The sequence below is a fragment of the Ovis canadensis genome, chromosome 3 (assembly GCF_042477335.2).
Source record: "Ovis canadensis isolate MfBH-ARS-UI-01 breed Bighorn chromosome 3, ARS-UI_OviCan_v2, whole genome shotgun sequence".
Classification (NCBI taxonomy): domain Eukaryota; kingdom Metazoa; phylum Chordata; class Mammalia; order Artiodactyla; family Bovidae; genus Ovis; species Ovis canadensis.
Window position 1 is genome coordinate 194,055,200 of NC_091247.1, and position 12,865 is coordinate 194,068,064.

General features: G+C 41.8%; 1 protein-coding gene across 1 annotated transcript; it reads right to left on the reverse strand.

Annotated features, from left to right (window-relative positions):
- Nucleotides 1–1,907: 1,907 nt before the first annotated feature.
- MED21 (mediator complex subunit 21) lies at nucleotides 1,908–11,982 on the reverse strand. The gene is made up of 4 exons (XM_069585514.1): nucleotides 11,872–11,982; nucleotides 3,572–3,686; nucleotides 2,933–3,033; nucleotides 1,908–2,386 (listed from the first exon to the last, which is right to left on the reverse strand). The coding sequence occupies exons 1-4, from the start codon at nucleotides 11,911–11,913 to the stop codon at nucleotides 2,210–2,212; spliced, it is 435 nt and encodes a 144-aa protein (XP_069441615.1). The 5' UTR covers nucleotides 11,914–11,982; the 3' UTR covers nucleotides 1,908–2,209.
- Between the last annotated feature and the right edge of the window lie 883 nt (nucleotides 11,983–12,865).

Consider the following 12,865-nt stretch of genomic DNA (forward strand, 5'->3'; position numbering starts at 1 on the left):
TCTGTGGAGGGTCTAGGTCTGGCTGTGTCACAGGTAGTCAAAGGATTCATCCACTCATCATACCTTAGTCATATTGGAAAGGTGGTTCTCTGCAGGAAGCCACTTCCTGGAATACACTAGGGGGATTTCTTCACTGTTCTGCCCATACATTTATTTCAGCTCTGAGGACCTCCTAATCCAATAGCCACAAAATGGTGCCTAAGAGAACCTGCCGCAAACAATCTTTATGAATTATGCTATACAACCTTTATGCATATTTCAGAATATGTGTTGTCCTCTTTCTATAATCTTAGGCTGGGGTTGGAGGGGGTGGTTGGGAATGCCAATTTCAAATATAAGAAGTTTCTTTCAGGGAAGAGTAATATCTTAACAGTAGTCAGTCCACCATTTAAGGCTGTAACTTATTTCTCTCTTGGGGTTAACTGCATTGAGTATGCTCAGTCATTCAGTTGTATCTGCTTCTCTGCAACCCTGTGGACTACAGCCCACTAGGCTCCATTCCAGACAAGAATATTGGAGCAGATTGCCATTTCCTACTCCAGAGGATCTTTCTGACCCAAGGATCAAAACCAAGTATCTTGTGTTTCCTGAGTTGGCAGGCAGATTTTTTACCACTGCGCCCTGGGAAGCCCAGATTGTTTTGAATAGGGTTCATTATTTTGAAGACTACTTTCTTTTGTGAGCTCCTTTACATCCTTTATTCTAGTGTTTAAAAATAAAATGAACTTAAAGTGATGTCAGAGAGAATAAGCTTAACATTTAAAATTGTTAGTATGCATCACATTTAACAATTTAAAAAGTTAATGATCTGTAAGTTGTCTTACTCGAGCTAAAATGTACTCTCTAAGCAGTATTTTTCAAAAACTGTAGAAGTGCTTGATTATGATGGAATTCAAGGAGATCCCAGAGTTGGATGCATAAGCATACTTGAAAGAGCAGACACAAATGTCAGCAATAATAAAGGGCTGGACTTCCCTGGTGGCTCAGTGGTAAAGAATCTACCTGCCAACACAGGAGACATGGCTTCCGTCCCTGGTCCGGGAGGATCCCATATGCCTTGGAGCAACTACGCCCATGGGTAACAACTACTGAGCCTGTGCTCTAGAGCCCAGGAGCTGCAACTACTGAGCCCACATGCTGCAATTACTGAAGCCCAAGTGCCCTAGATCACATGCTCTTCAACGAGAAGCCACTGCATTAAGCAGCCCGTGCACCACAACGAGAGAGCAGCCTCCACCCAACACAACTAGAGAAAAGCCCGTGCGACAACAAAGACCCAGCACAGTCAAACATAAATAAATACAAAGTTTTTAAAAGGGCCAGTGGAGACAATGATATTGAAGTAGTAATAACTGATGTAGTGGAAGCACGTTCTGGTCAAATAGAATGCAGCAATAAAGCCTGAGAGGTTTACAAGATCAGAGAACGAACTCTGGATAAATAAAAAGAATCTATGACTCAGGAAACATACTTCACTATTTCACTAGGCAAATTAAGGAGAAAAACGGGGGAAAAAAAACAGGCAAAGAGATAAGACGGAAAAAGTTGAGATTGAAGGAAATTCTTCTCACAATAGCATGGGAATTACAGAGACGATTTCTTATTAGAAACAAATGTGGAGATGAACTAGAATGGGTTTGAGGTTCTAGGAAAAGCGGAAAAAGCCTCCAAAAGTGACCTAATATCTCATCCAGCCATATGAACTCTTTGTTTCTTTAAAAGCAACGTGGTTTCATTCCTTGCTCAAGTCCCCAATTTATACCATGTCGCCATTAAAGAGGTAGAAGGATGTCAACCTAAATTCAAAAGTCCATGTTCTCTGCATTTACCACCTCTTGAGGGATGTTTTGATTTGTAAAAACTTCAGAAACATGACAAAAATAAAGAGAGATTATGTCACAACAGAATTTTACAGTACAGCTGTTTATTATATTATGAACATTAATGCAATATTGGCCTCGATAATTTCACTCAGATAATAAAAAATAGTGGCATAGTGACAGTTTTAAAGCTGGTTCATTCATGATTTTACAGGCTTATTTATTAAGAGTGAAAACAGAAGACTATTTAAAATAGCTGAAAAGATAACATGTGTCATAGTGCTCAATGCTTCTGAAACTGTTGGTAAGGCTTACACCTAAATCTGATGCAGAATTCCTACTGGCACTGAAACAGTTCTTTCCTCACCCGCAGTATGTATACACTGGTGCTATGAGTCTGGAAGAGACTGGCTATGGGTGCCGCTTCTCGTCTTCAGCTGGGACTGTGCAATATCAGCAAGAGCGCTCTGTATCTTTTCCAGAAGCATGTCCCCTCGGTAGACAACATCCTCCAGACTGGTAGCAGCCTCGTGGTTTTCCTCTTCAAGCTTATATAAGCTAGCAGCCTTTGTGAGCAAACACAAATTTAAGAATAGTTTGAGAAATGAAAAACTTGGGTGACTGATAAAGTTGAGGAGGAAAGAAACTGCAACGAAAGTATTTACTTTTAAATCTGAGGACTATGCGACCACTGTGATAGATTTTTTTGCTAGTGGCAGAAATCCTAAGATCAGATATTACTTGAGAGTCTCCCCTGTATGAATTATTTAAAAGTTGACTTTTCAATTAGAGATCTCTGGATGGCTACATGAGACTCCTTTCCACATTGCTTTCAGACACTGCTATTCTACTCCATGTCCAGAATGGTCCCTCGCTTGTCACTACTGGCAAGGAAAAGAACCCAACTAAGGAAAATGGCAAGTTTCCTTGTAACTCAAAACTGGACAACTATATATTTTCAGCACAGTCTTAAACAGGCTGCAGTAATTTACAATAAAACTCCCATTTTAAAATTTAGAGTAACTTTGAATATTGTAATAAAAGGTACTAAATCTATTTCCTTGAATTCAAAATTTTTTTCATAAAATTCTGAAAGGAAAAGAGATTTTTACCTGTAAAGCAGCTGTAGATTCTTCACTGGGTAAGGAATCTATCAGAACATCAATGTCTTTTGCTGTTCGTGCAATCAGCGCTGCAAAAAGCTGGGCATATTCTAGAGAAAGATAGCACTCATTGAGGATATTAGAGAATCTCAAGCTTTCAGAAAGAGAAATTAAAGTTTAATGAAACCAGGAAACTTCATTACTTTTTCTGTATTAGGCCTCTAATGATAAAAGTGTAATTTTAACACATCAATTCTATTATGTCTGAGAATTAGCTTTAATGTTAACTCAAATTAGAACTGAAGCATAATGTATTATCATTTCATTATTAGGACAATACGGTGGTCCCTTGAATAAAGGAATTTGTAAATTGGATGCCATTTTCATTAAGGTCCCACAAGTAACAATTCAGCTAAATTCACACAATTCTCCTTTAGAGGAGTAAAAAAATCTGTTATTTCACATGAAAAGAACTATGAGTTATATAAATTTACTGTAATGAATTCATTTAAGACAAACTTGTTATATTCTCAAACAATAACATTTTTAGAAAGCCAAAAATAAGCTGAATCTTTCAATAAATCTGATTTTAATGTATTACAGGTAATGTGAGAGTCAAACTAAGAGAAGCCAAGAAAACCTATTTACCTTCTGTAGGGTTAGCCGGCTGATCTTTGTTAATGGCTGTCTGAATATTACTAAAGGAGGCAGGAGGGCCACACTGCTGCAGCACTCCAATGGCGTTACAAAACTGATCCGCAAGCTGGAGGCAAAGGAAAGGTGGCCAAGTTAGAATGGATTTATCCTCTGTAAGGATTTTATTGGTAACTGTGGCAGCAATGTTTCTATAATGTTCTCTGAGCAAAGATAAATAAATAAAACAGAAAGGAGTAATTCTGGAGAACAAAAACCAGTTACTAACAATGATTAAACTTTTTTTTTTTTAAGTTAAAAAAATTTTTCATTTTGTATTGGGGTACAGATGATTCATAAACATTTTAATCATGCAAAGAAACTAAATTCTCAGTGGCTCAGTCATGTCCAATTCTGCAAACCCATGGCTCCTTTGTCCATGGGCTTTCTTCAGGCAGGAATACTGGAGTCGGTTGCCATTCCCTCCTCCGGGGGATCTTCCCTACCCAAGGATGGAACCCCGGTCTCCGGTGTCTCTTGCACTGGCAAGCGGATCCTTTACTGCTGTGCAACCTGGGAAGCCCTAAGGAAACTATGTTTGGAATCAATTTAGTTGAGACAGTTAAAAAGAAAAACAAAATCATCTTTCTTTTCTTCCCAAGGTAACAGAATGATAAAAGAAATATATGCCAGTACTTTCTGCAAGCACAAGTAAATACTTTTGGGGGAGCAGTGGTGGAAAAAAGCACATCTGACACCGACTCGATGGACATGCGTTTGGGTGGACTCTGGGAGTTGGTGATGGACAGGGAGGCCTGGCATGCTGCCGTTCATGGGGTGGCAAAGAGTCGGACACGACTGAGCGACTGAACTGAACTGAACTGACAGGAAACATCTCAGAATGGCCCCAGGCTAAATTTTTAAATATGACTCATATACAAAGTATATGACCCCTTTTCTGAAACCAGAGTAAATTACAAGTCGAAAGAAATAGTGGCGGGAAAAGACTGCACCTTAAGCATGTCTGAAATGTTTTTCTCCAGGACTCAAAACTCCTAGTGCTCTAAAAGCATTTCTTAAGCAATTCGAAGACTGAGAATACCAAGTCCTTACTGAAACTGTGTCCCATGGGGTTAACAGAAGCTGGCACCTTAAACGAAAGACTGGAGCACGTCTTACAGAACAGCAGGTAAGGAAACAGCTTGTGACAAAACCCTTTGTAATCTGCCTCTGATGATTATGTTTGCTTTGGCTTTTCTCTTTCCCTAATTGCATACCTTCCAAGCTTCACATAGCCCACATAATACAGCACCAGACTTCTTAGCACCCCCAACAGATAATGCTCCTGATGTGTGGGTCACTACAGTAAAAGGGACTTTAGCTGTTTTTCAAAAATTTGAAAAATTTGGAGTAAGGTCTTGCCCAGTTCAGATCAGTTAAGAACAGTTGGGAACAACGACCCTACCTGGGTCTCCTGCGTTACAGGCAAATTCATTACCATCTGAGCTTTACCAGGGAAGCCCCAAGAACTGCTCCTGAGCAGAATACAGATTACCTTCTCCCTACCTCCAATCACCCTACCCCACGCCTGAGACCACCCTACTTCTTTATCCCATAAAATCTCAAGTGTCTTTATTTTCTTATTGTTTCCCACCTCCACCCACTACCCCCTGGCCAAGAGGCATGTGGGATCTTAGTTCCCTGACCAGGGATCAAACCCATGCCCCCTGCATTGGAAGTGCAGAATCTGAACCACTGGACCACCAGGCAAGTCCTCCAAACCTCAAGTCTCTTGCCTTCTGGGAAGCAATCTGAGATCTGCCCTCCTATCTTGTCACTCAGCTGCTTCCCGAATAAATAAACCCTTTCTCTGGCTGCAAAATGATGTCTCAGCCTTTGGCCAGATGTGGATCCAGCAAAGTTAGCTTTGTTAACATTACCTTTTCCAAACCTAAGACTCCTATCCTCCCCACCAACTTCTCTCCATAGTCCTGACCACTCAAACTGCAATTCCTTGTCTCCAATCAGTGAATCAGCGTTTCCACTAAGTTTCACTGCCATTATTTGAACGACAGAATTCAAAAGTCAACTATTTCCTTTAGTATCCAATTTGTATTGAGAATCTTCCAGTCAACCAGTCTACCTTCAGACTCTTAACTTTCATCTTCAAATCCTGCTAATGTTACTACAAATCTTTCCCTTTTCCTTCTACCATCACTGATGCTGTTAGTGCAACTAATTACTTCACACAAGAATTGTTTACAATAGCTCCCTACTATTTTCTAGTTCTTATTATTTTCTAGGTTATTTTACTCTGCTCCAAAATTCTGAGCTTGCCCCAGCATGGTTTTCAAGATAAATCTCCAAACCTTCAGGCCATTTCAAAGCTTTCAATAATTGAACTCAACACTACTTGTTCATTATCTACTCCTCCTTTATATATGCATGACTAGTGAAAATTCATTCCTGACTACACTGCTTTTGTTCACATTTTCAAGGTATTGGGTGGCAGTAAGTGCTCTGCTGCTGCTGCTGCTAAGTCGCTTCAGTCGTGTCCGACTCTGTGCAACCCCACAGATGGCAGCCCATCAGGCTCCCCCGTCCCTGGGATTCTCCAGGCAAGAACACTGGAGTGGGTTGCCATTTCCTTCTCCAAAGCATGAAAGCGAAAAGTGAAAGTGAAGTTGCTCAGTCGAGTCCCACTCTTCGCGATCCCATGGACTGCAGCCTACCAGGCTCCTCCATCCATGGGATTTTCCAGGCAAGAGTACTGGAGTGGGTTGTGCACTGAGCCTGTACAAATACAGATTTTGATTCTGGTAACTAGAGTTTGTTAACTGAGAACATTCTCATATTAGGTTAAATACAATGGCTGTTTGTTCTGCCCATATGAAGCTCTCAAAATCCATTTCTCAACAAATATTTATCAAAATAATTCTAGGGACTTCCCTGGTGGCTCAGTAGTAACGAATCCATCTGTTAATGCAGGGGACACAGGTTCAATCCCTGGTCTGAGGAGATTCCACATGCTGCAGGGCAACTAAACTCCTGCACCAAAACTACTGAGCTGGCGCTCTAGAGTCCCTGACCCTCAGCTACTGGGAAGGCCACGTACCTAAAGCCTGTTGTCCACAGCAAGAGAAATCACTGCAATGAAAAGCCTGGGCACCGCCCCCACTACCCCAACAGCCTCCACTCAGTGCATCAAGAGAAAGCCTGTGCACAGCAATAAAGACCTAGTGCAGCCATATATAAATCTTAAAGGATAAAGAAAACTTAAAAAAAAATCAGCTCTACGAGAAGCACTGTGTGTATAATTGTATAAACATTATAGTGACAAAGCGAACAAGACAGTTTGCTCTCATGGAGTTCTCAGAGGGTAAAATAACTCTACTTAAAAACTTTTACAAACAATTATGATTCATACAAATCCTAATAAGATTCCCTCTACTTTAGTTAATATCACCCAATAATCCAGTTCAGCACTTATAGCTGAAAGTTCAGTTCAGTCGCTCAGTGGTGTCCAACTCTTTTCAACCCTGTGCACTACAACACACCAGGCCTCCCTGTTCATAACCAACTCCTGGAGTTTACTCAAACTCATGTTGGTGATGCCATCCAAGTATCTCATCCTCAGTCATCCCCTTCTCCTGCCTTCAATCTTGCCCAGCATCAGGGTCTTTTCTAGTGAGTCAGTTCTTCACATCAGGTGGCCAAAGGATTTCAGCTTCAGCTTCAACATCAGTCCTTCCAATGAATATTCAGGACTGATTTCCTTTAGGATGGACAGGCTGGATCTCCTTGCAGTCCAAGGGACCCTCAAGAGTCTTCTCCAACACCACAGTTCAAAAGCATCAATTCTTCAGCACTCAGCTTTCTTTACAGTTCAACTGTCACATCCATACATGACTTCTGGCCAAAAAAAAATGTCCTTCACTAGACAACCTTTGTTGCCAAAAAATATGTCTCTGCTTTTTAATATGCTGTCTATGTTGGTCATTGCTTTTCTTTCAAGGAGCAACCATCTTTTAATTTCATGGCTGCAGTCACCATATGCTGTGATTTTGGAGCTCAAGAAAATAATCTCTCACTGTTTCCATTGTTTCACCATCTAAATGCCATGAAGTGATGGGACCGAATGCCATGGTCTTAGTTTGTTGAATGTTAAGTTTTAAACCAGCTTTTTCCTCTCCTCTTTCATTTTATCAAGAAGCTCTTTATCTTCCTTTCTGCCATAAGGGTGGTGTCATCTGCATATCTGAGGTTACTGATACCCCAGCAATCTTGATTCCAGCTTGTGCTTCATCTAGCCTGGCATTTCACATGATGTACTCTACATATAAGTTAAATAAGCAGGGTGACAATACACAGCTTTGACATACTCCTTTCCTGATTTGGAACAGTCTGTTGTTCCATGTCCGGTTCTAACTGCTGCTTCTTGATAAGCATACAGATTTCTCAGGAGGTAGGTCAGGTTGTCTGGTATTCCCATCTCATGAAGAATTTTCCAGTTTGTTGTGATCCACACAGTCAAAGGCTTTAGTGTAGTGAATAAAGCAGAAGTAGATGTTTTCCTGGAACTCTCTTACTTTTTCTATGATCTAGCAGATGTTGGCAATTTGATCTCTGTGTCCTCTGCCTTTTCTAAATCCAGCTTGAACATCTGGAATTTCACTGTTCACATACTGCTGAAGCCTGGCTTGGAGAATTCTGAACATTACTTTGCTAGCATGTGAGATGAGTGCTATTGTGCAGTAGTCTGAACATTCTTTGGCATTGCTTTTCTTTGGGATTGGAATGAAAACTGACCTTTCCTAGTCCCGTGGCCACTGCTGAGTTTTCTGGATTTGCTGGCATTTACTGAGTGCAGTACTTTCACAACTTCATCTTTTAGGATTTGAAGTAGCTCAACTGGAATTCTATCACCTCCACTAGCTTTTTTTGTAGTGATGCTTCCTAAGGTCAACTTGACTTTGCATTCTAGGATGTCTGGCTCTAGGTGACTGATACCATCACGATTATCTGGGTCATAAAGATACTTTTTGTATAGTTCTTCTGTGTATTCTTGCCACCTCTTCTTAATATCTCTTGCTTCTGCTGGGTCCATACCATTTCTGTCCTTTATTGAGCCCATCTTTGCATAAAATGTTCCCTTGGTGTCTCTAATTTTCTTGAAGAGATCTCTAGTTTTCCCCATTCTATTGTTTTCCTCTATTTCTTTGCACTGATCACTGAGGAAGGCTTTCTTGTCTCTCTGTGCTATTCTTTGGGATGCTGCATTCAGATGGGTATATCTTTCCTTTCCTCCTTTGCCTTTAGCTTCTCTTCTGTTCTCAGCTATTTGTAAGGCCTCCTCAGACACCCATTTTGCCTTTTTGCATTAGTTTTTCTTGGGTCTGGTCTTGATCACTGTACAATGTCATGAACCTTGCTGTCCATAGTTCATCAGCATTCTGTCAGATCTAATCCCTTGAATCTATGTCACTTCCACTGTATAATCATAAGGGGCTTGATTTAGGTCTCATCTGAATGGTCTAGTGGTTTTCCCTACTTTCTTCAATTTAAGTCTGAATCTTACATAAGTTCATGATTTGAGCCACAGTCAACTCCCGGTCTTGTTTTTGCTGACTGTACAGCGCTTCTCCCTCTTTGGCTGCAAAGAATATAATCAAACTGATTTCAGTATTGACCATCTGGTGATATCCATGTGTAGAGTTGTCTCTTATGTTGTAGGAAGAGGGTGCTTGCTGTGACCAGTGTGTTCTCTTAGCAAAATTCTGTTTGCCTTTGCCCTGCTTCATTTTGTACTCCAGGGCCAAACTTGCCTGTCACTCCAGGTGTCTCTTGACTTCCTACTTTTGCATTCCAGTCCCCTATGATGAAAGGGACATCATTTTTTGGTGTTAGTTCTAGAAGGTCTTGTACGTCATCATAGAACCATTCAACTTCAGCTTCTTCAGCATTAATGGTTGCAGCACCGATTTGGATTACTCTGTTATTGAATGGTTTGCCTTGGAAACGAACAGAGCTCATTCTGTTGTTTTTGAGATTGCACCCAAGTACTGCATTTCGGACTTCATTTAACCTAACATTCCAGGTTCCTATGCAATACTGTTCTTTACGGTATCAGACTATATTTCCATCACCAGTCACATCCACAACTGGGCACTGTTTTCACTTTGGCTCCCTCTCTTCATTCCTTCTGGAGTTATTTCTCCACTCTTCTTCAGTAGCATACTGGGCATCTACCAACCTGAGGAGTTCTTCTTTCAGTGTCCTATTTTTTGCCTTTTCATACTGCTCATGGGATTCTCAAGACAGGAATACTGAAGTAGTTTGCCATTCCCTTTTCCAGTGGGAACTCTCCACCATGACCCGTCCATCTCGGGTGGCCCTACATGGCATGGCTCATAGTTTCATTGAGTTAGACAGGGCTGTGATCCATGTGATCAGTTTGGTTAGTTTTGTGTGACTGTGGTTTTCAATCTGTTAAGATTAGGTAACCATGGGTTTTAAAAAAGGGGTGTCCTTATATGATGTTGGAAACTTACTGCTCTGATGTGGCTGATGGGATGCTCAGACCCTGTAGAGAATGCAGTGGTATCTCTAGAGCCATAAAATTCTGCCTACCGCTGAAAACACTCGATTAATTACAACTCCTAACCACATACTGCTTTTTGCATTATTTAAATGTCTCGAGTATATGAAGTCTTTCTAACCAGACTGTAAACTCCTCAAGGAGTAACTCTCTGTAACCATGACAGTGTTTATATATACCATACCAGATAATCTAGAGGCTTTCCTCCAAAATCCAATGATCATCCACGGAGTTAAGGGCCATATTCACTTTGTCCTTACTATCCTTCTGGCTATGAAACATATACGAATATGCAACATTTCCCCTAAAATAATGTTTGTATCCAGCAGTCATTACAATTTAATTTTGTAAAGCCTCAAAGAAGTATCTCCCCAAGGGAGACTGGCTGGCCACCCAGGCAAATCACCAAAGGTAGAATTCATCTTGGTGAATTTATCAACATTTAGAGGCCGGCCCTCATACACACAATAGATCCATTTCTCACAGGCAGACTCACACTGTTCAAGCGTACAAACACTGAGTGATAACAAGAATACCAACTTATTACCTTCCAGTGAGAAAAAACTGGCAAGAGCCTACGGACAAGAGACTAGTTTGATCTTCCAGTCAACATCTACAGGTATCTTACCTAAGTAAGTAAGTAAGTAAGTAAGTAAGTAAAGTCATTCAGTCGTGTCTGACTCTCTGTGACCCTGTGGACTGCAGCCCACCAGGCTCCTCAGTCCATGGGATTCTCCAGGCAAGAATACTGGAGTGGGTTGCCATTTCCTTTTCTAGGGGATCTTCCCGAGCCAGGGATCGAACCCAGGTCTCCCGCATTGGCGGCAGACGCTTTAACCTCTGAGCCACCAGGGAAGCCCTGTATCTTACCTGGGACATCAAATTATAAACAGAATGACAGAAATGTAACTACCAGTGAAAAACAATTTAGCTCTTAATGGTAACAAGTACATGAATGCTTTGGTTTGCATATACTTTCCACATAGACATTAAAAAACAGGAAAAAGAACCAGAAAGATCAAAGTAAGGGGGGCTATTTACATCACCTGACCTTTCACAAGGAGAAGATTCATTAGCAGATGTCTTAAAAATCTTAAAGATATACAAAGACCGTAAGATTCACTATTATAAGATGTCACTTTCCCTTAAACTGACAAGCTGGGGGAGCGGCCAAGAGATGGAACTCTTGGTCTATAGGAACCAACTAAGATGAAACAAAACTTTTCACATTAGTATCACTCCAGCCCCAATCTGAAAACTGTAGCCAAAGACACCCTCGGCTAACATCTAAGGACAAAGATCTAATCATTAAGAACACGGATTTATCTCTGTGGGTTAAAATTCGTAAGGGGTAAAAAAAATTCCGCTTCCTCTCTCCTCCCGGCAAAAAAAAAAAAAAAAGGAAAGATCCATAAGCACCACTGACAAGAAAATAAAACTGGTCCCAGACAACAAGGCAAGTCGCTGAAGCCTGACAGTCCACGCAGTGAGATCCTCCACTTGGCAGGCGAAGAGGCCGCCGGCTCTCGCCCGGCCCCGCAGCCGGCCTCAGACCTTCCAGACGGCGGCGCCGCCTCCAGCCAACCCCAGCGCTTGTTGCTGAAGCCCAGCCTCTGTCTACTTCCCTCTTCCGAGTTTCGTCCCTCACACCTCTTTCTCTGCCATGCTTTCTCTCGGGAAGGAAGACGCCTGAAATTAACCGAGTGCAATTGCTCACCGAGTTCACAGCGTCCTGCAGCTGCGTGAGCCGATCCGCCATGTTCCTCCCGCAAACAAAGAGACGTGAAAGCCGCTGCTCCTACTCAATTGGACAGTCATGGCCAATCACAAGGCTGCGTTCTTGGAGGGGGTGGAGTCAAGCCAAACCCAAACCCCGTAGCGAAGGGGCGGGGCTTTCCCGAGCCTTAACTTTGTTCAGACTAACTCCTCTTGAAATTAACAGAAGCAGCCTAGAATTAAAAGGCGCTTACTTCTGGGAAGAAAAGTTATGACCAACCTAGGCAGCATATAAAAAAGCAGAGACATTACTTTGTCAACAAAGGTCCGTCTAGTTAAGGCTATGGTTTTTTCCAGTAGTCATGTATGAATGTGAGAGTTGGACTATAAAGAAAGCTGAGCGCAGAAGAATTGATGCTTTTGAATTGCGGTGTTGGATAAGACTCTTGAGAGTCCTTTGGACTGCAAGGAGATCCAACCAGTCCGTCCTAAAGGAGATCAGCCCTGAATATTCATTGGAAGGACGGATGTTGAAGCTGAAACTCCAATACTTTGGCCACCTGGTGCCAAGAGCTGAGTTACTAAAAAAGACCCTGATGCTGGGCAAGTTTGAAGGTGGGAGGAGAAGGGGATGACAGAGGATGAGATGGTTGGATGGCATCACCGACTCAATGGACATGAGTTTGAGTTAACTCCGGGAGTTGGTGATGAACAGGGGGACCTGGCGTGCTGCAGTCCATGGGGTCGCAAAGAGTCGGACATGACTAAGCGACTGAACTGAACTGAACTCCACTTGGGATAACCCTGCTGTGCCACTGTCTAAGAGTCAGTGGCTTGTCGCGAGTCTCTCGGTTTTGGAGGCCAGCATACTTTCTCATGACTTAAGTGTTAAACACTATACAGAGATTGTTCGATTGTGGGGGTTTTCAATGTAATTCCTTACCCTCCCTTGTATCCATTCTTAAACATCGCCTTGAATACTTTACATATTTTAC